The sequence below is a fragment of the Opisthocomus hoazin genome, chromosome 4 (genome assembly GCF_030867145.1).
Source record: "Opisthocomus hoazin isolate bOpiHoa1 chromosome 4, bOpiHoa1.hap1, whole genome shotgun sequence".
Classification (NCBI taxonomy): Eukaryota; Metazoa; Chordata; class Aves; order Opisthocomiformes; family Opisthocomidae; genus Opisthocomus; species Opisthocomus hoazin.
In genome coordinates, this window is record NC_134417.1 from 91,258,982 (window position 1) to 91,283,919 (window position 24,938).

Consider the following 24,938-nt stretch of genomic DNA (forward strand, 5'->3'; position numbering starts at 1 on the left):
GGGGGGGACTCAAATTTCCTCTTCATGGGAGAGCGCTTCAAAAATCCCCTTTTTTTAAAGAAGTCCGGTGTTACCCCCCCCCCCCCCCCCAAATTGGGGAGGTTGTGCCCCAAAAAGCCTTTCTTTTGAAGGGGGGGGGGGAGGCTTCGACGTGCCTCAGTTTCCCCCCCAGCGGGATGCGGGGGGATGGGAGTGGGGGGGGTGGGAAGGGGTTGGGGGGGGGGAGGGGGGTGCTGTGGGGGTGTCCCGCGTGGGGCGGGCGGCGGGAGCCTGTCCCTTTAAAGGGGCAGCCGCGGCCCCATCTGATGCGGAGGCTCCAATCAGCGGGGCCCGGGCTCTTGGCAGCCGGAGCCGCCGCCGCTCCGCATTCCTCCGTCTTCCTAAAAGGGGGCTAAACATGGCGATGGGCAGGAGGAGGTGAAGGAAAGGAGGAGAAGTTGGGGGGGGGGGGGGGGGGAGAAGAGGAAAAAAGAGAAAAAAAAAAAAAGAAAAAGGAGAAAAAAAGGAAAAAGGGGTGGAGAGGGAGAAAGGAGGCGAGAAGAGGAGAAGAAAAAAAAAGAAAGAAGGAAAAGAGGGACGGGGGATGCGAGCGGCGGCGGCGCGGTGATTTCCTTCCCCCCCCCTCCAAAACGCAAAAAAAAAACCAAGAAAAAAAGCCAGCCAAAAAGAAAAAATAAAAGGAGGGGAATAAAAGAAAAAAGAAGCAACCAACCCAGCAAAGCACCCAACCCAACATTTCTTTTTTTTTCATGGAGAGCAAAAACCCCAGGCAAGCGGCGCAGGACCGGGACTCCTTTGCGCGGAGACCTTTGCATCAAAATGGTAGAGCTCGCAACCTCCTCCCCCCCCCCCCCCCTTTTCCCTTTTCTCTCCTGATGCGATTTTCCCCTTACCCCCCTCTTCTCACCCTTCCCCCCCCTCCTTCTCCCCCTCCCCCCCCACCCCGCTTCCTCGCGCTCCCGGGGCTTTGCTGACTTTGCAGCGGCCTCCGAAACTTGCCCGAATCCTTGCGAGGGCGGAGGGGGGCGGATTGGAGGGGGGGGGTTGGATGCTGCATCCTCGCGTGGGGAGGGCCGGGGGCGCGCGGCGTGGGGGGGGGTTACAACCCACTCGTGCGATGGGCCGGGTGTATCACTGCAAGCGGCTTTGGCGGGGGGGGGGGGCTGTATGGATTCCCCCCCCCCCCCTTGTTGTGGAGGGAGGAAAAGGTGAAAATGGCTTAAAAAATGCCGCCGCCCCCCCCCCCCCCCCCCCCCCCAAGCACAGACCCTTTTGGCAGGGGGTGAGGGGCTGCGGGCGGGGGGGGGGAACTTTCCGAGCCGACCAGGCCGGAGCATTCGCTGGCGCCGCTTCCTCGGCCCTTTTATTTATTATTTTTTTTATTTTTTTTTATTTTGTTCCCCGGATGACTCCTTCATTTTGCCAGTCCCCCCCCCCCGCAGCTCTCTCCTGCCCTGCCACGGTCGTCCGTCCGTGTCCCCCCCCCCCTCCATTTTCACGGGGGATGCTCGGTGCATCCCGATATCCCGGAGGAGGGTGCCGCATCCCACCCCGCTCCGGGCTTCCGAAGGGATTTTCCATCCCTCTCTTAAATAATAATAATAATAATAACGGAGGGAGGTTGCGCCAGCGGCAATGACCTATTTTAGCGGCCAGCGGACTTTTTTCGGCTTGGGGGGGGTTAGTTTGACTTGCAGAGAGCAGGCCTGAGCCGGGAAGATGCATGGAAAATCCCTTGGGATGCGCCGTTCGCTGTACCCTGGTGCCACCCCCCCCCCCATCCCCATCCCTAAAAGTGCGGGGCTGTGATTGCCCCAGCGATGGCTCCGCACCCCTCGTAACCCCCCCCCTCCCCCCTCCCCCGGCCGGGAGGCCTTCGAGAGGCTTTTCAGAATGGGGTAGAAAGTGCAAGCTTTGGGAAAAAAATATAAAATAAAGCAATAACGCGTGAGGTGATGGCTGGGATGCTGGGATGGGGCTCGGGACCCCCAGGTCCCGGTATTGGGGGGCAACTGGAGCCGGGTTTGGGTTGTGCTTGGCCTGGGAGATTCCTGCTTCCATGACACCGGCTGCTGGATCCGGCCCTGCATCCCACCCGGAGGGAGATGCTGGCGGAGACCTCCCCGAGCTGGACCGAGGGGAGGCACCGGGGGGGGGGGGGGGGGGGGGGTGTCTTTGGAATAGTTTCATGCCTGGAGCCCACCTGAGCTGGCAGCCCTGCGAGGAAAAAGGGGGAAAAGTTGGGAATTAAAACCTTGCCTCCATGCCCGGCCTCAGCGAGAACCAGAGGAAAATTTGCTTTACGGAGCAAAAATCCTCCTTGGAAAGATATTGAGGAATTTTTATATTTTTATATATATATATGTATGTGTGTGTATATATATATATAAAATTTTTTTTTTCTTCTGGATCTGGGGTGAAACCTGACTGGGTGCAAATGTTCCGGCTCCGACGGCGGAGTTTCCCTGAGGATGCTGGCTGGGCTAAACGCTGCTCCGGGGCTTCACCGGGGCAGCCGGAGCATCCTCATCACCTCCCGGCTCGGCTTCGCGGCCAAGCTTTGTTCTCCCCGCCAGGAATTAACGGCGCGTTAGGTTATTACCAGGCGAACGCCGGAGTCGGGCGAGATATGAACGGCCTTGTGTTTCTGCCTGGCGCCTGGAGGAGAGGCATGTCACCCCCTGCAGAAAGAGAACCTGCCGCTGCCGTTGGAGATGTCGCCTTCGTCAAAGGGAGGGAGAAGCGGGAGGCTGCCCGCGAGTCGATTAAATGTCGCTTGTTTTTGAGATGCGGATCTTCTCGCTTAGGGAAAAAGGGGGAGAGACCTTTTGGTGGATGAACCGAATGCGTCAAAACATCGGAGGGTCTTTGAAGGTTTCGGGGGAGTCGCTGATTTCCCCGTCCTCCCTCCTCGCTCCGGCTGGAGGAGAAATCTGAGGGCTCTCCCGCGCTGCTGCGTTCGAGGCTGTATAGATGGGGACGTGGCAATGGCCGTGACGAAATGCTCTCTGGAAGAGCAAGAGCTGAAGTTTTTATTTTGCCATCACGTTTGCATGGCCCCGAAAAAGGGGATTCCCAGGTCCCCCCCTGCCTGGTTTGCATCCCGGACCTCCCCTGGCTTCCCACGGGATCTGTGGTCCCTGAGGCCGGAGGAGCGGATGCCGGCTCAGGGTCAGGCTCCGTGCCACCTGCCCCGAGTTTTTCCTCTCTCGTTTCTAAAGGCAAGGTGTAGCGTGGCGTCGGAGCGGTATTTGCGGGGCAGGGCTGGCCTCGTCGGCTTTCCCGTGCGGGGACACCTGAGGACTTTGTCCCCAGGTCCTTCGGGGCTGCTGTCCCCTCTTCAGGCAACCTCAGGGCTTCGGCTGCCTCTGCTGATGCTGAGACCTGGGGTGTGGGGACAGACTGGCCAGGGTGATATGGATACAATGGGTAGAGGATTTAATTACAAGAAATTGTCTTTTTTAATTATGATTTTTATGGTTATATCTTTTGCCCGGAGCCAGGGCTGCTGACACCCTGTCTGAGTTAGAGCCCTGCTCCCCGAGCTGCAGGATTTGCTGGACAGCCGCGGCAAAAATAAACCGTTTTAATGCACATTCCCAAAAATGTGAAAGTGTTGGGCAGGGAGGATCGCTGGACCGGAGGGGAATGGCCGGTGTTTCCCAAAGAGCCCCGCTCAGGGTTGGGTTTAGGATGGAGCTGGATGGTGGGGACCATCCCTGGGGTTTGGAGAGGATGCTCCGGGATGGAGAACCCTGCGCAGAGTGCTGGGAGGGGCTCAGCCTTGGACCCCTCGGGCAATTTGGTGATCTGGAGTTGGGTTGGAGAACGCCGTGGTTTTAGGATCTGATAGGAGCCTGCTGTGGGGCAAAACTTGGAGGTATCGTACCCCGTCTTGCTGTTGACCCACCTGGAAGGTCACGATGACGTCCCCAGGGATGGGGATGCTGGGGGGCAGGGGGATGCTGCCGTCTGGTGCCAGCCTAATTCAGCAGCACGCGGGAGGGGGCTGCGTGCATCCCACCGCCTCGCTTTTCCAGGGATCTCGGCCTCTTCCCGGCCATCGCCTGGCAGCGCCTGGGTGTGGGGCTGGCTCGGGGACGCAGTGGCTGCCCCCTTGCACCCATCCATACCCCCTGCACTGAATTTGGAGTCCCTGGGGGTCCTAAGAGCCACAGGGGGCTCGATGCGTCGCTTGCCCCACTGCGTCCATCCCCTCCCTTGGTGGCACTGGGGACACCCATAGGGTCCCGAGGGGACGATGCTCGCCTCCTCCCCGGCCTCGTGCCGGGCTGGGCAGCGGTCCGGAGCCGGCCCCTGGCGCAGCCGCTTGGCCGACAGCCCGGCTGGGGAGGTCAGCGTTGGGTTTTGTCCTCGTTTCCTCCCTCGATCTTTCCTCCGCTTTGTGTTTTTTTCTCAGGCAGGGGAGGGATGGGGACAGTGGCTCCGCGTGTGTCCGTGTGTCCCGGGCTCTTCCACCCCAGCAGTGCTTGTGTGGGAGGTCCTGCATCCCCCGGACAGGAGGGCAGCATCCCGTCCCGCTGCCTGCTCCCATGCCGGGGTGGTGGCTCGGGGACATCTCCATCGGCCGGTGTCACTCGCTGTGCCAGGTGCTGGCGGGGACCCCGTGGCTCGGCTGCCCCAGGTGCGTTCGGCGTTCGCCGGGAGGATGGCGGCTCTGCCCAAATCCAGCAGCATCCGCTCGGGGTTTAACCCCGGACCTTGCCACGGGCTTAGCGCAGGTCTTGAATGACCCGGTGCACCGGGGCTGCACCCAAAGAACCCCCTTTTGGCCCCGACCGAGGGGACAGGGACAGACGGACGGGTGCATCCAGCCCAGTTTCGGTGCCTCTGCTCTCCTGCCGGGACGGAGGGACTTGGGGCTTGTCCTGGTCCGAAAATAACGCAGCGCTGGGCTGAAGCCTGGGTATTTTTGCAGCAGGGATTCTGCGCTTGTGCAGGGGACGGCGCTCACCTTTGGAGGGGACGGACGCTGAGGCTACCGAGCGGAACTCAGGGCTTGGCAGTGCCCTCTGCCATCGCCCGTGGTGGAGCAGAGGGATGGCGGTGTCCCCAGTGCTGTCACGGTGGCGGTGGCATCCCCAGGGAGCAGCTTTGCAGCATCACCCCCCTGGACTGGTTTGGGGACAGGGGACGATGGCAGGGTTGGCCCGTCTGTCCTTGAAAAGCGTCATCGTTGCTTTGCAGCTCTGTGCGCAAAAAAAAAAAGGAGAAAGATGCCCAGAGCAGCTGGTGAGGTTTAAAAAACTAAAAAAAAATGTAAAATAAATAAGAAAGCAGTGAGCTAGTACAGAATCACAGAATGGTAGGGGTTGGAAGGGACCTCTGTGGGTCACCCAGTCCAACCCCCCTGCCGAAGCAGGGTCACCTACAGCAGGCTGCACAGGACCTTGTCCAGGTGGGTCTTGAATATCTCCAGAGAAGGAGACTCCACGACCTCCCTGGGCAGCCTGTGTCAGTGCACCGTCACCCTCAGAGGGAAGAAGTTCTTCCTCACGTTCAGACGGAACTTCCTGTGCTTCAGTTTGTGCCCAAAATTATAAATATTAACCCTCTGCTGGCTGTGCCGCTGGGAAGCCAGCGCCTGCTCCCAACGAAGCCTCGTGTTGCTCATCCCACCTTGTCCCAGGGCATTCCCCAAGCCCCGGGTGGCCGCGGTGCTAACAAGAGAAGCCCCCTGGGAACCTTCTCCCCATGTGCAGAGGTGGCTCCTCATCTGCCGAGGGGCTGGGGGAAGGATTTGTCCCCGTTCCCTTGCTCTGAGGACACTGCGCTGGCTTCCCAGGCTGCTCTCTGGAAAAGCATCTTTGGGTCGAAGCCTGTAAACGCTGGTTGCTATTAAAAAAACCCCAAAAGTGCCAAAAAAACCCCCCAAAACACCAGAGGGGGGTTAAAAAGAAAAAGCCTGGGAAGTGTCTGACGGTCCCCCAGCAGGGCTAATGTTGTTTTTCAGTTGCGCAGAGGCCGGGAGGTGTTTTTTGGGGTGGGACAGGCTCCGGGAGCATCCCCGAGCCCCTTCCCCTCGCTTCCTCCCCCTGCGTACGGCTCTGCTTTGGGCAGCCTCCGGCCTTTTAGATGCCACGTAGGGGGAAAAAAATCACCGCTTTCGATGGTCTCACCACCAGCCTAAAGGACGTGGCCGTCCCCGGGGCTCCGGAGCTGGGATGGGACTGTCGCCGGCGAGCGCCCGGTCCAGCGCTGGCAGCATCCCGGCGGGCAGGATGCTGGTGCTGGGCGCTTGGGGCCACGTTGGCCGGCGCCTCGCCAGGCGGGGCTGCGGCCGAGCTATTGTTTTCCCTTCCTGCTTGTTTTTCCGGATCAACCTTCCCCTAATTAAATAAAAACACTCGTCAGAGAAGCGAACAAACCCCCACACCCCCCCTCCCCGGCATGATCCCGGTGTTTCGGGAGGGCGAAGTGCCCGTGGGAGAGGTCCCCGGGGAGGGGGGCGATGGGCAAGCGGGGCGGTGAAGGTAGGCGATGGGCGAGGGGAGCGCTGGGATGTGTTTTACCCAGGTTTCCATGCAGGGCCATGGTTCAAAAATGGGGTGGTTTGGGGGGTTTTGGCGGTGTGTGGGGTATATACGGTGTGGGCAACGCCGGCGGCTGTGGGGCGGCTTCGTCCCGCTGCATCCTGGCTTTGAGCATCACGGGAAGATGCAAGCACCACGTTATCCTTAAAAAACCCCTATACGGCCTTAAAACAACAGAGAAAAGGCCGAAGGTCTCGAAAGCAGAGGGCACATTGGAGGGAAGTGAGGATTAAAACCCGACGCGCGGATGTTTTGGGGATTTCGAGTGACGCGCCTTCGTGTCGTTTGAATTCATCTGTAAAAACAGGCTTCTAACGCTCGTTCTTTCTTCGGCAAAAGTCGAATTGTGGCGTTAAATAGTTCCAGCCAAGTCCTTTTGCCCCGAAACGCAGCGGTGTTCGAACGGAGAGCGGGACGCGGGGTGTTTTTCTGGAGGAGCGAGTGCGAACTTCGCATTCAGCCGCTTATTCACGCGCTTTTCCTTCGGGCAGCTGGATACCGAAGGTCTGGTAAAGGCTTCGGGGCTTGCGAGTGATGCTGAAAACCAGATCGCTGTTTATCACGGGGATTTTGGGGTTGGAAAGCTTTAAGGAAATCCCCAAATTTTATGCTGAACGAGAACTGGTTTGCGGGCAGCTGGTCTAACTGCCCTGCCCGGCGTGAAGCAGGGGCCGGTGGCCACCTAAATGTGCTTTTTATGCCCCAAAAACCCCACGTCCTTACGCTGCGGCGGGAGAGAGGCATTGACAGTCCTCAGTGCTCCGGCGCTGAGGGTGGTGGATGCAGCTATAAATGAACAGAGAGGCTGAGGAGGATCAGAGGTGGGCTGGGGGGCTGCGGATTTGGGTGTTTAAATATATCCAGGGTGACCCGAGTGACTGGTCCCTCTTGGGGGGGGGGTTTAGTGCTGCAGGAGCGTCTGGGGATCCGGCTCTGAACGCCTGCGAAGATAAATAGCGTTGTGTCGTAGAGCAGGGATTTAAATCCAGCAGCAGCCCCCTTCCGAGGGAGGTGATGGGGTGTTGGGCTGGCTGTTTAGGGAAACTGAGGCACACACAGGGGTGGGCTGCGGGTGGGATGGGAGCGGGGCCGTGCGTGGGATCCATCTCCTCTAGCAGGGTTTTTGGTGGCTTCTCCGTGGAGATCCTGCCCCGGTCCAAGGAGCAGCAGCATTTCCTTCAGCCGCCGCTCCCACATCGCTCTTATCCCTTCCTCGCATCCCCGATCATCGGGGCGCAGCCGACCCGCATCCCTTGGTCCCCCCTCGCCCCGAGCATCCTCCTCATCCTCCTGCCGGCCATTTTGGGATGGGCCTTTGGCAGCGCTGCTTGGAAACTCTCTTAAAATAGAGCCGGAGGGCAGCGTCGAGGCGGGGAGGGCTGTCTGGTCCCTTCGGGGTGGGGACTTCGCAGCCACGCTGCTTTCGAGTAATTTTTACGGGGTTTGTTTTCTTGGTGCCGACGATGCCAGGGCTCTGCCCGGAGGTCGGCGGTGCGTGGAAGGTGCTGGAAGTTTGGGGGTTTGATGCACCCAGTGAGCACCCCAAGTCCAGGCTCGGGGTGGGGATGGGGTGGGTGACCTGCTCCCGCGGTGCCGCATTGGGGTGCTCGTGGGGTGAAACCAGCCCAGAGGGCCAAGGGGGTGGTGGTGGAAAAGAGCAAAACTCTGATTTTTATTTTTGTTTTTTAAATAAGTACTTAAAAGATTTAAAAAATATTTTTTAAAATATGTATTTTTCAATTTTTATATATATAATTTAAAAAAAATATTTCAGTTTTCCTGGGGTAACATGTTTAACTCTCCCATTAATCTCAATTAATCAGGCTCCTCTGCTCCGATGGGGTCGCAGGGATGGGTGCTGTCGCAGGGGTATTTTGGGGCAGGATGGGGTCTTACTGGGGATCTCACCCCAGCGGGCGCCTCTCGTCTGAGCTGGGGCTCCGGCTCCGGGCGAGCTCACCAAAAGCATCTGATAGCAATAAAGAGCAAAAAAAAAAACCTCCCGCTGACAAGCCCGGGCTGAAGTCACCGGCGGGACGCGGCCAAGACACGCATTGTCCTCGCCGCTGCTGGGACTGATTAGAGCCGCCTGGCAAGCCCCGGCGCTGGGTGAGGGGTCAGCCCCTTCTGCCAAAAAACCTCGATCCAGAGCAAAAAAAAAAACCTAAAAAACCCAAAAAACCCCCAAAACCCAGCTTTTGTTTTCCAGGCTGGGCTGTTTGGAGGCGATGCTGCCCGGCAGACCCGATTCCCCATGTTTTCAACCCATTTCTCCATGGCTGTGGCCGTGCCGAGCTTGGGGCATCCTCTACGGGGAGCGAAGCGCGATGGATCCCAGGAGGGAAAAAAAGCAAATTCAATTTTTTTTTTTTCCATAGCGAACGCAAAGCAGGAGAGTCGCTGGCAAACGGCGAGCCGCTCTGCTGAAAGCTTGCTGTCTCTTTGGCGTTCGATATTTATTGTATCGTTATTTATTTTCTATGTGCTTGGGGTGGGGGGGGAGCGGGGAGCGGAGCCATCCAAGTTCCTCTCGTCGAAATGTCCTTGGCAGTCGCGAGGCTTCGAATGTGCGGGGGGTGTGGAGGGTTGTTCTGGCTGGGATGCAGCATTCTATACCAAATATATATATATATATGTATAAAAAGAGTGGTTATGTATTTATATATATAGTTTATATATATATATATTTATATATATAGTGCATATATATGTTTATATAGCTTTTATATAAATTATATATAAATAAACTATATATAGTTTATATATAAATGAATAGATAAAATATAAAAAAATACAAAAATTATGTATAAATATATATAAATCCCCATCTTTTACTCCCTCTTTGTGCCACTCCAGGCTGCAGAGCCGAGAATTGGGAGAAGAGCTGTTTTTTTCCCTGTTTTGCCCAGGTGCAAGCATTTGCTGGGGCTCTGCGGGTCCCCCCTGCGAAGCTGACGACCCCATTGGTTGGGCGGGTTGGTTGCGGAGCAGAAATTTGGTGAAAATGAAAAATTTTGGCTATTAGGGGGGAGGGTGTTTTTTGTTTGTTGAGAAAACAGAGAGGAAAACACCCTTTTTTATTATTTAAACATTTTTGTCTAAACAAAGTGGGTACTTTTGCCTTTGGCTCAAAAAACCCCCCCCCCAAAAAAGACAAACAGAGTGTGTCTTGCTGGAATTCATGTGTTGGTCAAGAGTTGCTGTTTGTCCCAGAAAAAATAGAAGCTGAGAAACTCTTTGTGGAGCAGGAGGTGCAGGATAAACCGGGCAGGTTGCACCCTCCGTCTCCACCACTGTTCCGCACCATGTCCTTGGTCACATTGTGCAACGGTGGGGAAAGAGGGCGTTGACGTGGCTGGATCCATCTCCATCCATAAATTGGGTGTTCAGCACAGAAATCCAAAGGGAAGCAGAGGGAAAGGGGATATCCCACCTGCTTTTAATATGGGGCGCGGGGTTTAGGGTATGGGATATCCCTTGGGTTTGGGATGCAGCCGACAAACCCATCCTGGGGCTGAGGTATCCCCAGGAGACGTGGTGAACGTCCAGGGGTGGTCTGCACCATGCAAAATACACGTGAGCTAAATTAAATATCCAGCAAACGCAGCCTGGGGAGTGTTGGCAGTTGCAGCGTTTCCCAGCCTGGGGCTGCCGGTCCCTGACTTGAATTTTTCCAGGTGGTGCCTTTCGCTGGGCGATTTAAAGTGGGCATTAAAAAAAAGCATAAATCATCCCGACGAAGCCAGCTGGTGAGTTAGCTGCTAACGCGAGTCAGAGCGTGCGACGTAATTTGGTAAATATTAGAGGATATTGTGTTTTATGTAATTATGGTGTAGAAGGAGGGACGTTTAAAATCCTAATTTCCTTCTACTTAGGTGGTTAAGTCTCAGATGATGCCTGAAATTGTCTTCCTGCATGGGGCAAATGTCCCCTCACGGTCCCCGTCTGGTTCAGGAGGTTGAGGATGTTTCAAGGCATCTCCTCCTCTGTGCGGCATCTCCTCCCTGCGGTCGTGGACAGCTGAGCCAGCCTTTGGACTTCCTTGGTCGTGGGGTGGCTGTGGTGCCTCCTACCCAGGCGGAAGGCGTGTCAGTCGGTGCTTGTATGACCTTGACTTGTCCTTTCTTTGGGCTTTCTCCCTCTTGGTTGAGTCTCCCAGACTCAAGTTGGTGGTAGAGCTTGCTGGCTGGTGTTTCAAAGCTGGGTCTGGCAGTGGAGCTTTTTGGTTGGCATCTCCAAGCTGGGCCTAGTGGTAGAGCTTCTTGGTGTTTCAAAGCTGGATCTAGTGGTGGAGCTTTTTGGTTGGCATCTCCAAGCTGGGCCTAGTGGTAGAACCTCTTAGTGTTTTGAGGCTGGGTCTAGTGGTGGAGCTTTTTGGTTGACATATCTAAGCTGGCCCTAGCGGTAGAGCTTCTCAATTGACATCTCTGACTTGGGATGCATGGACAGGGACAGGTGGCATGGCTGGGCGGGTGTTTTCCTGGGGAAAGAGCCCTCTTCAACGATTTTCTTTCCTTCCTCCCCACAGCTGATAGTCGAAAAAACAACTGACTACCCTTCTGCTGAGTACTCCTTGGTGGAGGATGTAGCCCTCCACTTCACATGTTTGATGGACAGACTGAACGAGCAGCGCCTCTTTCAGCCGGACCTGTGCGACGTGGACATCGTGCTGGTGCAGCACAAGAGCATCTTCCCAGCGCACAAGGGGGTCCTGGCGGCCTACAGCCAGTTCTTCCACTCCCTCTTCACCCAAAACAAGCAGCTGCAGCGCGTAGAGCTCTCTCTGGAGGCCCTCACCTCGCAGGGCCTCCAGCAGATCCTCAACTTCATCTACACTTCCAAGCTCCTCGTCAACTCCTGCAATGTGCAGGACGTGCTGAATGCGGCTGCTGTGCTGCAGATGAACAACATTGCCTCGTCCTGCCAGGACCTCCTGGACACACGCTCGCTCAGCCTGGCCACCGACATGGCCCTGCCTGCCGAGGGCTGTGCTGGACCCCCACCCTATTACTGCGAGATCAAGCAGGAGGTGGATGCCCCCCACCCCAAGATCTACGCCCGGGAGGGCAACGACCCCTACTCGGTGCGGGTGGAGGATGGAGCGGGTGGTGGGACGCTCCCCCCTGGTCCAGCCAAGCAGTACTACAAGGAGGAGAAGGACAGTGGTCCGGGCACCGTCTGTAAGATGGAAGGTGAAGAGTCCGAGGAGGACCTGGACAGCCAGGGCTCATACAACCGGGAACAGATCATTGTGGAGGTGAACCTCAACAACCAGACCCTCAATGTCTCCAAGGGCATGGAGGGGAAAGCGGCCGCCAGCGAGGCGGCCGTGATGGGGCGGCCTGATGGTGATGGGCGTGACACGGAGGAGGATGGGGAGGAGGAGAATGAGGAAGGGGAGGACGAGGAGGAAGAGGAGGAGGACGCGGAGGTGGGTGAGGAGGAAGAGGAGGAGCGCAGTGAGGAGGAAGACCTGGAGGAGACGACGGAAGATGAGGATGATGATGATGATGATGAAGACGCATCGGAGGTGAAAAGGGAAAAGGGTGGGCAGCCCCGTAGAGGCAGCCGGGCGTCCAAAGCCACCAAACCTTCCATGGCAACCAGGTCCCAGGAGTTGGCAAAGGTGGAAGAGGAGGAGGAGGAGGAAGAGGAAGGCCAGCGAGGGAGGAAGAGGAAAAAGGAGCAGGATGGTTTGGGCCAGAAGGTGAAGCTGGAGGAGAAGCAGCACTACCCGTGCAAGAAGTGCCCCCGGGTGTTCAACAACCGCTGGTACCTGGAGAAGCACATGAACGTCACGCACAGCCGCATGCAGATCTGTGACAAGTGTGGCAAACGCTTCCTGCTGGAGAGCGAGCTGCTCCTGCACCACCAGACTGACTGCGAGAAGAACATCCAGGTGAGCCAGCCCCGGGGACGTCCCACCAGGGGATGGACATCCCACCAGGGGATGGATGTCCCACCCAGCGGGGAATATCCCACCAAGGGGTGGGGCATCGCACTGGGGATGGACAGTCCATGAAGGTGGGGACATCCCACCAAAGGAGGAGCATCCTGTCGCAATGGGACATCTCAATGGGGAAGGACATCCCACCCACTTGGGAGGACATTCCACCCAGCTACACCATGGGATGGGCTCATGCTCCAGTGACGTTGTGGGTGGTACATGGCAGACCGGGAGGGAACCTTGCTTCACCCATGACTCGCATTCAGGCTCAGGAGGGACCCACGGTGACATGGGACCGGAGGATTTGTGCCGGGGGACTGTGGCTTCCCCTTGGCTGGACTGGTGGAAACGTGGAGTAATTTTGACGAGTAATTTTTCTTTGAGTTGATTCAGTTAATCTGGATAAAATGTGGTGAGCCCCTGATGGAGGCACACTCCAGCCGTTCCCACCCAGGATGAAACCAATTTAGCTTAATTTGAAGTTTGCTGACATGAGTTAAAACGGTTTTAATCTGCCTTTTGTGCTCTTCAGCTTGCGTATTAGCAGATTTCCGAATGCATTTGACATCCATGCATGGCTTGGGCTTGGTGTGTCCTTCGCCTAATGCTAACGAGATCCTGCGTTTGCAAATTGACTCCATTAAATCAGTGCAATGTGGGGGGGATAGGTAGGGATCCCATCAGAGCAGCGAGCGTATCTGTTCCTGCAGACCCCTCCAACCCATCTCCTCATTCCCCACAAGCTCTTTTACATGACGCTGCCACTACTAATGAAAAAAATACGAACTTCTGGAGAGCTTCGGCTGTCATCCTTCCCACCAGTGACCAGATTTGAAATGATCTTACAGCTTTCCTAAATGATGGTAACGCAACCCAAGTGCTACTGGAGCCCTTCGCCACCAGCACCCCGAGTAAAACGGGCGATGAAGCAGATCTCGGAGGCAGGAGTGGTCTTGGCTTGAGCAGAGGAAGGAGCCGCTGGCCGTGGCTGGCCCCATGGTGCATCTTTCTGAGAAATTGTGAGCCCTCAGGTTGCGTTTTTTGGATGCTTTTTCCCAGAATGGAGGAGTGTAGCTCCGATACTTGCATGGCGGTGGCTGATTTGGAGCCTACCATAAAGCCTGTGCAATGAAAAATGGATTTTTCCCAGAATATTTCTTCAGGCTTATCTGCTTTCCTGGTGGATAACATGGGGCTGTCACCTTATTGCTTTTTTTAGCCCTGCTTCACAGAATCACAGAATGTTCGGGGTTGGAAGGGGCCCCTGTGGGTCATCTAGTCCAACCCCCCTGCCGAAGCAGGGTCTCCTACAGCAGGCTGCACAGGACCTTGTCCAGGTGGGTCTTGAATATCTCCAGAGAAGGAGACTCCACAACCTCTCTGGGCAGCCTGGTCCAGGGCTCTGCCATCCTCAGAGGGAAGTAGTTCTTCCTCATGTTCAGCTGGAACTTCCTCTGCTTCAGTTTGTGCCCGTTGCCCCTTGTCCGGTCGCTGGGCACCACTGAAAAGAGTCTGGCCCCGTCCTCCTGACACCCACCTGCAGATATTTAGAGGCATTTCTATGGTCGCCTCTCAGCCTTCTCTTCTCCAGGCTGAACAAGCCCAGCTCCCTCAGCCTCTCCTCCTAGGAGAGATGCTCCAGTCCCCTCCTCATCCTTGTAGCCCTCCGCTGGACTCTCTCCAGTAGCTCCTCATCTTTCTTGAACTGAGGAGCCCAGAACTGGACACAGTACTGCAGATGGGGCCTCACCAGGGCAGAGCAGAGGGGGAGGAGAACCTCCCTTGCCCTGCTGGCCACACTCCTCTTGATGCACCCCAGGATCCCATTGGCTTTCTTGGCACCCAGGGCACACTGCTGGCTCATGGTTAACCTGTCATTCCCGAGCACACCCAGGTCCCTCTCCACAGAGCTGCTTTCCAGCAGTTCAGTCTCAAGCCTGTACTGGTGCCTGGGGTTGTTCCTCCTCAGGTGCAGGACTCTGCACTTGCCCTTGTTGAACTTCATCAGGTTCTTCGCTGCCCAACTCTCCAGCCTGTCCAGGTCTCACTGAATGGCAGCACAGCCTTCTGGTGTATCCACCACTCCTCCCAGTTCTGTGTCATCAGCAAACTTGCTGAGGGTACACTCTAACTCTTCATCTAGGTCATTGATGAGTAAGTTGAACAAGACTGGGCCAACTAGTGACCCCCAGGGGACACCACTAGTTGTAGGCCTGCTTGCTCCCTTTTACAGGTCATTTCTGAATAGGAGGAACCACAATTGTCCATGTGGTGACCTCCTCCCGCAGAAATTGTGTATCATTACCTCTCACTTAGTTGAGCATTTTTAGTTTTACAAATAGCCAAATTCACTCCATCTGCTCTGATAATATTGAATAGACTTCATCAATATGCCGTGGAGTTTTACCTGGATGGAAAAGGGATTTTTTTCCAACTCTCTATCTGTAATGGACAGTCTTTATTTCCTTTTTTTTTTAACCAGATCCATGGAGGGACCATCCCATTCGGGTCTGCTGCTTTCTTTCCCTGTTTTGTCCCCAGATTTCATCCATGATGCTTTAGGTGTTAGGCTTCATCCCCCCACCCCCGTGATCATTTCCCATCGCTGTCCGCAGCTGCATGGACATTGCAACGGGCATCCTACCTCCGCCTCCTGGAAAATGATTCGTCCTTTGCTTATCAGGTTGTTTCTCAAACTCTTTTTTATTTTTTTTTTTAATCCAGCTTCAGTATGGTTTTCCTCTTAACCTGCAAGAATTCATCTTCTCATTTTTTCACCTCAATAGGAGGTGACTTCCCCATTTTTGAGTGATGTTTTTTTTCAGTAACTGAGGATGCAGGGCTGAGCCCTCCAGGGTGCTTCATCCTAGCCCAGGGGCTTTACTTCTTCTGCTCCTTTCCCTCTACCTTGAATTTTAAAATTCCCCTGCAGCCTCTTTCATTTTAAGTAGAGAAAACGGATATTGATGTGTCGTTGATAACAGACTCTGGTCTTGAATTTGCCCTGAAATGTCTCTTAAAGCAGAAATAAAACTGTTCTCATCTGTGGAAGCGTTTACTTAGGAACAGTGCAACTCAAGAGGACCACTCATGTTGGTATTCAAGCACAGCAAGATGAAGATTGTGAGTGCTGGGAATGGCTCTCTGACCCTAAATCTAAATATCAATATATCTATAAATATATATACTGTGACTACATGGCATAGTGGTATATTTTCCATGGTATCACAGCCTCATTCAGTGCAAAGTTTGGTTGAAGCCCACCAACGAGCATCTGTTCCTCTGGGTAGGAGAAGGTGGAGGCTGTGCTGCCTCCACTACTTCAAACCCTGTTGCTAGATGCCTCCTAGGCATGAATTATTTTCTCAATGCGCCTGCGAGAAGAAGAGATGGTTTTATCCCTGTTGGCCAAGGGGAAGATGAGTCATGGAGAGATGAAGTGGAAGGAGTGTCTCTCGGCTGCTGGCAGGGTCCTTGGCCAGGTGCTCCCCGCTGTCCCCACGCTTCAGCGGTGGTGTCCCGTGTGGACCTTACTCTCCAGTGTTTCCCTGAGCACCAAACTGATCTTGCACACCTGGAAGTGATCTCACACTAAAGCTGGAGCTTTCTGAGAAACGCTGAGCTTGTTGGAGCCGAAGGAAATCTCTGCCATAACTGCTTGGGGGAGGCTTTGCATGGCACGTTGTTCTGCTTGTGCTGATGGCCTGGTTTTGGGGTCTGTTTTGGTCCATTTGGATATGTTTGGAAAACTCATTTATTGGTAAAGTATCTATAATATCTGCTGAAGATGGAAGCTGGCTGGGGCTTCTCCTTGTTCCCCTGTTCTTTGCAGCTTTCTAATACAGAAAGTTGGTGTTTTTTTTTTTTTTGTGCAACGGCTTCATTGTGTGCAAGAATAAAATCCCCAGTTGGGAAGAGGGCCTTAGTGCCTGGGCTGCTGCGTAGGCAAGTCCTAATGTGTCTGTTGGTGGAGATGCCATGTCCATCCCTGGAAAGTCATCGTCTCTTCCTCATCCAATGGATAGAAATTAGAATTTTGTAGGTTTTGGAGTGGTAAGATCTGTAGCAGACTTGCTGGTCGTTACAGTTTTTGATATCTTAGCTGTTGGTTTCACAGTGACATTCCCTTTCAATGGGTGAAGCTGGTTGCCCGGCAAAACCAAAGTGCTGGTGGTGCCTGGGCGCGTTGTCCTGCTTCCCTACCAATCCCCTTTCTCCTTGCAGTGCGTGACGTGTGGGAAGGGGTTCAAGAAGCTCTGGTCCCTCCACGAGCACAACAAGATCGTCCACGGCTATGCCGAGAAGAAGTTCTCCTGCGAGATCTGCGAGAAGAAGTTCTACACCATGGCCCACGTGCGCAAACACATGGTTGGTGAGTGCGGGAGGCGCTGGTGCCACGGGGAGATCTCAGTCAGGGAGCTCATCTGTCATTTTAGCGATGAAGGGTGGAATTTTTTGTTGCTGTCGTGTTGGTTGTTTAGGGCTGGGCTTGCTCTTGCGTGAGCTGTCTCACGTCAACGCAGAGGCCTTGAAATTTGGCCCGGTACTTAATGCTGAACGTATGTCTGCTCAGTGCTGGCTTTGGAGCAATTGAGCATGGTGCTGGGGAAGCTCATTTATTTGATTTAATGAGAAAAAAAGACCTCAGAAGTGATCAAAGGAGAGTTTTAAGCATAACCACCATTCCCTTGTAAAATAGGACCAGACCACATCAGTCCCGGGCTTTGAAAAGCAAAGTGCACATGGCAACAGCCGTCAGGTCTCTGGGGCTTGCAGGCACCAAAAAGATCTAAAAAAATCATGGAATCATCAAGGTTGGAAAAGACCTCTAAGATCATCAAGTCCAACCGTCAACCCAACACCACCATGCCTGCTAAACAAAAGTAGCTTTTGGCAGGCAGTTAGGGGAGTACCTGGTCTGTTGCTGCCACGCATCTTCCCGAGATGGCTCTGGGTTTGCTGGTGTTGGGAGCAGCAGCCGGGACTCGGAGAGATGGGTGCTCAGGGAGCGGGGAGGGCGCCTGACCCTGCTCATCTCCTTCAGCTCACACCAAGGACATGCCGTTCACCTGCGAGACCTGCGGGAAGTCCTTCAAGCGCAGCATGTCCCTCAAGGTCCATTCGCTCCAGCACTCTGGGGAGAAACCTTTTAAATGCGAGGTAAGGTCCTGTGTGTGTCCCCCCCCGACCCCGCACAAAAAAACTGATCTGGGGAAAGATCTTCCACTGCCTGGGGCTTCCCCTGTGCTTTTTGCCAGCGCAGCTGCAGGGATGCTCCCCCCTCACCCAAACTTTGCATCCCCTCTTGATTTGAAGGTCCCACCAACCCGATGATGAAACTGGTGGCCATGCCAGGATCTCTCTGTCCAGTGCCTGGACCTTGCATCCCACCCCAAGCCCATCCAGCCTACAAACTTGGCTGAGTGTGTCCTGAAAATCCATTGCCCTGGTTTCGGCTGATACAGAATTAGTTTTCTTCCCTGGTAGCTGGTGTCGTGCTGTGTTCTGGTTTTGGGATGAAAATAGTGTTGACAACACACTGATGTTTTTAGTTGTTGCTGGGCAGTCAAGGATTTTTCAGCTTCTCACGCTGGCCTGAGAAGCAGGGAGGGGACGGAGCCAGGACAGCTGACCCGACCTGGCCGAAGGGATGTTCCACACCATACAGTGTCATGCTCGGTGTATGAGCTGGGGGAGCTGGCCAGGGGACAGCAGTCGCTGCTTGGGGACAGGCTGGGTGTTGGTCATTGGGTGGTGAGCAGTGGCATTTGTGCATCACTTTTTCTATATATATATTACTCCTATCACTACTATTATTACTATGATCGCTTACTTTGCTTTCTTCAGTTTAATAACTGCCTTTCAACTCACGAGTTTTCACTTTTTCCCATTCTCCTCCCCGTCCCCCTGGGAGGGAAGAGGGAAGTGAGCAAGCGGCTGTCCGGTACTTAGTTGCTGGCTGGAGTTAAACCATGACAGCCATTTATTTGGGTTCTTTTGCAGGGGGAGGGAAGTGATTTCTGCGCTGCTCCAACACGCTGGTGATTTGGGGGGGCGTATGGAGGAGGTTTTGGGTGCTCATCAACATTTTGCCCTCTTCTCACCCCTGCAGAACTGCAACGAGCGCTTCCAGTACAAGTACCAGCTGCGCTCCCACATGAGCATCCACATCGGCCACAAGCAGTTCATGTGCCAGTGGTGCGGCAAGGACTTCAATATGAAGCAGTACTTCGACGAGCACATGAAGACGCACACGGGTGAGAGCTCCTTGACTTGTCCCCAGCCCCTGCGGGTGGGCGCCCTGGGAGGGAAGGGCAATGGGATGAGGGTAGCATCTCTGGGTCGATGGCAGGGTGGGGTTTTGGGGGGGGAAATGGTCACAACAACCTCATGCAACGCTACAGGCTTGGGGAGGAGTGGCTGGAAAGCTGCCTGGCAGAAAAGGACTTTGGGGTGCTGGTTGACAGCCGGCTGAACAGGAGCCAGCAGTGTGTCCAGGTGGCCAAGAAGGCCAGCGGCATCCTGGCTTGTATCAGGAATGGTGTGGCCAGCAGGAGCAGGGCAGGGATCATGACCCTGTACTCGGCACTGGTGAGGCCGCACCTTGAATACTGTGTTCAATTTAGGGCCCCTCACTACAAGAAGGACATTGAGGGGCTGGAGCGTGCCCAGAGAAGGGCAGCAATGCTGGTGAGGGGTCTGGAGAACAAGTCTGATGAGGAGCTGCTGAGGGAGCTGGGGCTGTTCAGTCTGGAGAAGAGGAGGCTGAGGGGTGACCTTCTCGCTCTCTACAACTACCTGACAAGAGATTGTAGTGAGGCGGGGGTTGGTCTCTTCTCCCAAGTAACCAGCAATAGGACAATAGGCAATGGCCTCAAGTTGTGTCAGGGGAGGTTTAGATTGGATATTAGGAAAAAATTCTATATTGAAAAAGTGGTCAGGCATTGGACCAGGCTGCCCAGGGGCAGTGGTGGAGTCCTTATCCCTGGAGGTGTTTAAACAAACGTGTAGATGTGGCACTTGAGGACATGGTTTAGCAGGCATGGTGGTGTTGGGTTGACGGTTGGAGTTGATGATCTTAGAGGTCTTTTCCAACCTTAATGATTCTGCGATTCTCATCTGTCTTCCCCCATCCTTAGGCGAGAAGCCCTACATCTGCGAGATCTGCGGGAAGAGCTTCACCAGCCGTCCCAACATGAAGCGGCATCGCCGGACCCACACGGGCGAGAAGCCGTACCCCTGCGACGTCTGCGGCCAACGCTTCCGCTTCTCCAACATGCTCAAAGCCCACAAGGAGAAATGTTTCCGCGTCAGCAACCCCTTGGCTTCGGACACGGCCGCCCCTCAACCCACCGCCAGCCCGGCCCCGCTGCCCCCCGGCCCTGGTGTCTCTCCCCTGCCCCTGCTTCATCCCCTCCCACAGACCCTCCCTCCTCCTCCTCACCTACCGCCCCCACCTCCCCTGTTTCCCGCGGGGAGGATAAATTCGAACAACAACTAGGTGCCCCCCACCCTGACCACGCGCCCGCACGGACTGCTCTGCCCTTTCGGAATGCCTCCCCCTGGGGACCCAAGGCTTCGCTTGCTCTCTACCCCTCTTCTTCCTCTTTTTTGGGTTGTTTTTTTTATTTTTTTCATTTTTTTCCCTTTTTCTCACCCATCATTCTCCGCGGAGAGGGGGAGCAGGAGGAAGCACCCCCCCAAGGAGTTGGGGATGTTGTGGTGGTGGGGGGGAACCGCCGTCCGTCCGTAAGGGTGTAGGTCAAAGGGTCACTCTCCATTTTATCTTCCCACGCAGCGGCTCCGTCTTCGTGCGGGGATGCTGGCAGGGCTCGGAGGAGCGGGCGATGCCGCGCCGTCCAGGGTGGAGCTCGCCGGCGCCGTGTGCCCGCTCGCTAGCCGAACGAATGCCTGACGGCGCTCCGATATTTATAATAAGCCGAAATCTAGCTCGTGGTGCTTGAATCCCTGTACTGTAAAGCTGGTCTTTCCATTCAGGCTCTTTCCCCAAGAGGTTGCGAGGTGGGCACCGCGGAGGAGCCCCCACCGGTCCCGTCTGCTGGCCCCCGGTGAGCGAGCAGATGTCCCCGTTGGAAAGCCATCATCCCGCTCTCCTTAGCATCCCTCGCCACGTCTTCCTTCCCCGCGACAGGTTTTCCCCCCTGATAGGCGAAAGCACAAATGCTGGTGGCATAGCGTCTCGGGGCGTCGGCAGCCCGCTGCCGGGTCACTTTCGGGGTTGCCCTAAGGGAGCCGGGCTCTGATGTGCCATTTCTGGTAATCCCAGCAGGAGCCGGGCTCCTGGGGATGCTCTGGAGTTGGCAGGGTGTCTCTGGGAGAGCTCAAGGTGGCCTCAGGACCGGTGGGAGGGTGGCTCCGCGGCAGCCCTGGGTGGAGGAGCAGGACGCCGCTGTTTCTCGGCAGAATCAGCCCAGAATAGTGCCTTAACAATTCGAATAAACCCCTGACAGACGGGTGAGCTCCAGGTTGGGTCCCGCTGCAAGGTTTAGAGCTAAAGCAAGACCGCGTTCAGCCCGATGATGGTGCCCCATCCTCTAGCTTGTTGCCTGCACCGCTCTCCTGAGCTTTACCTCTCCCCGTGAGGCTGGTGGCCATTGCCCTACCCTGGCGTGGTGGGACCAGAGGGGACCAGCGAGGTCTGGTTTGGTGGCACCCCACGGCATTGGGTAACGCTTCTCCAACCCTGTTGCGCTTGTTGAAGTTGAGCTGGTCTTTGGCTTCACTTATTCAGGCTGGCTTCGTGCCGGCGGTGGCGGCGGAGAAGAGGAAGGCTTTACCGTTACCTTTTTGTTGGATGCTGGGGTCCAAGCTGGGTCTTTTGCTGCTGCGTTCTGCCCTGGGGTGTCAAGCATTTTCTGGATCATGGCTGTGTGGTCTCCCTGCCAGGAGAAGTGTCCCCTTTGGGGTTGGGGAGAGCTGGGAGCGCTGCAGGGGCTGCAGAGCAGCCAACACGGGCAGAGAGGTGCTGGCCAAGAGATGGGGTGAGTTGTGGCTGGTGCCTTGCTTCCACAGCCAGCACTGTGGATATGTGCAGACGTGGGTCAGGTCATGGAGGAGACGGTGAGCAGGGCTGTTGGTAGGCAAGAAGGAAGAAAGGACATTGAGCAGGCTGCAGGAGCCCTTTCCCATTTGCACTTGAGTCTGGGTGATAGCGGGGTGCTGGCAACAGTGAGCCACTTCTGGCTGTGCAAGATGTCTTGGTGCTTCATCTCCTGGACCAAATCAGCAACGCACTTGGGCAGCGTTGAGGCTGTCCCGGCAGAGCTGGGAGGATTCAGCCATGTGCTCAGGAGCTTTGCTGACCAGGGACATGCAGGAGCGTTAGCCTGATAGGGACGGGACAGTGGAGCATGTGCTGTTCTGAGTGCTCTTGGAGCTGATGGGTTAGGTGACTGATGTCCCTTGCTGCTGGGTGGTGCCCCTCATGCCTGATGTCTCTTGGAAAGCTGCCTGCTCTTGTGGATGTTAGCATGTTGAGGCAACAAATTGCTTTTCATCCTTGTGTTGGCTGGGATCCTGTGGGCCCCCAGCACCGTAATCAGTACCAGTGAGCTCACCCTCATCTCCATCTGCTTTGAGCAAAGGGAGGGTGCTATGGCAGCGGTGCCTTGCCGTATTGACCTTCTCAGATAGGTACCAAAGGCTTCTCTGCTCTCCTTACTCCATGACCCTGGAGCTTATTGGGATAGTCCAAAGCCTTCTCAAACACACACCTGTGAGGGATGTGGGCGCTCGGCTCTTGGAGCCATTGGCTTTCTGAAGGGACCATGACCCAGAGTTGAAGACGATTGCTTTAGAGAAGCCTTCAGTGATACCCTTGGAGGTGTTGGAAGGCCTCAGTAGGGTGGTCCATGCTGTCTCCTCCCCTGCTGCCTCCCAGACCCCATCCCCTCAGACTCCCTTGCATTTCTTTCCCCTCACACAATTTTGATGTGGGATGAGAGTACTGCACCCCGAGGAGGACTCACTTTGCTTGTAGGATCTTCTGCAATGGAGGCTATCAGCCTGCCTGGCTCATAGGCTTCTGCCCCCAAGCAAACCCCCACACTAACGTGTGCTCCCTTGTACCTGGAGGTGGCTTTCCCTGTTCCTGTCCTGATTCATCCTCACCCCATGATGACCTGTCCCACTTGGACATCGCTGCGAGATGAGAGCTCCTCGTTGAGGCTAGAAGCCCAGCGGAATGCCCAGCGACCGATCCCAGCTGCGTCCGACGCCCTTCGAGAACCTACCCGGAGAGCCACTTGGAGATGTTGAGATGTGACCATGCACACAGCACTTTGGAGAACCAGATCCCTGCTGCTTCCTCCCCACTCCAAGGCCTGGCAGTTCCCAGGAGTCCCCTATGGCCTCCAAGCCCTTTTGTCTACACCCTTACTCAGCCCTGATGTGTCTCTTCACGTCTGGTTTTCATTAACGTACTAAGAGCTCAAACGAGTCACTCCTGCAGTGTCTCATCCCGCATCCATCCCGGTCAGCCCCGTTGGCACCCGTTGGGTTGGACAGGGCAGGAGGCAGGGCGGTTGTGTCCGTCGTTTTCAAGCTTTCTATATTTTATTTTAATTTTTCTTTTTAATTTTTGTTTAACTCTTGCACCTTAATCTCTCACATCCCTTCTTCAACAGACCGCGAGGGTGGAGAGGGGCTTGATTTCCATTACGCAATTCATGAGTATGCCGCAATGCAACGTTCAGCTGACAGCTCTGCCCACGCGCCTAACCCCAGACCTCTCCGGGTTTGAATCTTCTTTTTCCCCCTTCATTGGAACTCTGGGGAGGGAGGGAGTCATGTGGGGAGGGTTATTTCTGGTTTCTATGTCCCAGGAGCCTGGTAGCACAGACCAGTTAGCCTCATCATGTCCGTGAGGCACGGCTGGCCCTTCGGACCACAGCCATAACCCCAGCGCGGTGGGAAGAGTGATGGATGGATGGATGGATGGATGGCCGGCGGGTGGGAACGGCTGTGACAGTGCAATAGAGACAAGCATCCGCTGCTAGACAACTCCACTGATTAAACTCTTGGTTTGCTCGAAGTCGAGAGGGAAGGACAGACGGACAGATGCTCTTTGTTCACACGGACGGAGAGAGCTTCCCCACACGCAGCGCTGCCTAGTGACACGTAACCACGATGGGAGTTGGGCCGAACTTGCAAAGGAAGAAAATAATAATAATAAAAAAGGAAAAAAAATAGGCATAAGAACAACCTCGGTAGCACGGAACTTGAAGGAAATGAATGAAACCCCAGGCACTTGCCTCAAAACGAGTTTCTCATGCCTGGCGTTCGGCTCTGTATTATTTTACGGCATTCGGTATCGGTTGCCCAAACATGCCACGTTAGGAGTGTATCGGTGGCTCTACTAGTGTGAACAAACTAAACGAAGCACTTTATTCTGTATAGATAAGGGAAGGCGGGGAGGAGAAGCTTGGATGCTTTTCGGAAGCGTCTTAAGTAATGTTCTAGGAAATGTATTATTATTATTATTATTATTACTTTTTTTTTTTATGACCATGTGTAATCAATATATGTTTATCTTTAACTCCAAGTACAGCAGTTACTCTCTTTGGGATGGTGTGATGAGGGGGAGGCTGAGATGGCCGGGTTAGCCCATCAGCGTGGGGCCACTGGGGCAAGTCATTGCCTACCGCAGGAATGGGCGAGTCTTGCTTTGGTGACAACCCTATTGGCCAATGTCCAAGAGGTCCCAAGAGGTGCATCAAAGCTGCCTTCCAGGGCACAGCTGACAGTCAGCCTTGGCACCAAGGGCCCAACGTGCATCCCCATCCCAAGCCATCTGCCTGGGGGTGCTGGGGCTGCTCTTTGGCCACCCATGAGCAAGACAAGTCACGGTAGGTTGTGTTGGGTTGTCCCCAGAGGCCAGGTCTTTGGCTGTGCTTTGAAACCTGCTTTTGGCTTCTCACCAAGGCATGTCAGGGGTCCCTGAGCTCTGAAGTGGTGAGAGGTCAGAACTGGGCCTTTCCACTGCGTTGTCCCAGTCTGGAAGTGTTATGACTGTTACCAAAGAGGTTGCAAGTGGAAGGACTGAATCAATAAATGATTTGTCTTTTATAAAAGAAAACTTACAGCTCCACCACTTTCTTTGTTACTTTAGTTTGGCTTTTTTTTTTTTTTTTTTAAAAAAAGGCTCTTTTCAACCAATTACATGAGGAGTCAGAGCCTGACAGGACGGGCTTCCCATGGCGTGTTCACCACTGCCGTTCCTTCACACATACAGACTTTGCATTGGGTCTGGTGGGAGGTGGGTGCATATGTTTGAGATGACTGGACTGCCATGGAGCCAACAAAAAACAGCTTTTGAGGGAAGGATGATGAGATGAGTGGACAGAGGAAGAGGCCCAACGCTTACAGCCCTGGGAGTGTTGGAGAACGTGAGGGCTGAGCTCCTGCGTCCTACTTGC

General features: G+C 54.9%; 1 protein-coding gene across 1 annotated transcript; it reads left to right on the forward strand.

Moving 5' to 3' along the window:
- The first annotated feature begins 738 nt into the window (after nucleotides 1–738).
- On the forward strand, nucleotides 739–24,603 carry ZBTB47 (zinc finger and BTB domain containing 47). Its single transcript, XM_075419894.1, has 6 exons — nucleotides 739–822; nucleotides 11,083–12,453; nucleotides 16,726–16,873; nucleotides 17,546–17,661; nucleotides 18,614–18,758; nucleotides 19,641–24,603. Exons 1-6 carry the CDS (start codon nucleotides 820–822, stop codon nucleotides 20,000–20,002), a joined length of 2,145 nt encoding a protein of 714 aa, XP_075276009.1. The 5' UTR covers nucleotides 739–819; the 3' UTR covers nucleotides 20,003–24,603.
- The last annotated feature ends 335 nt before the right edge of the window (nucleotides 24,604–24,938 follow it).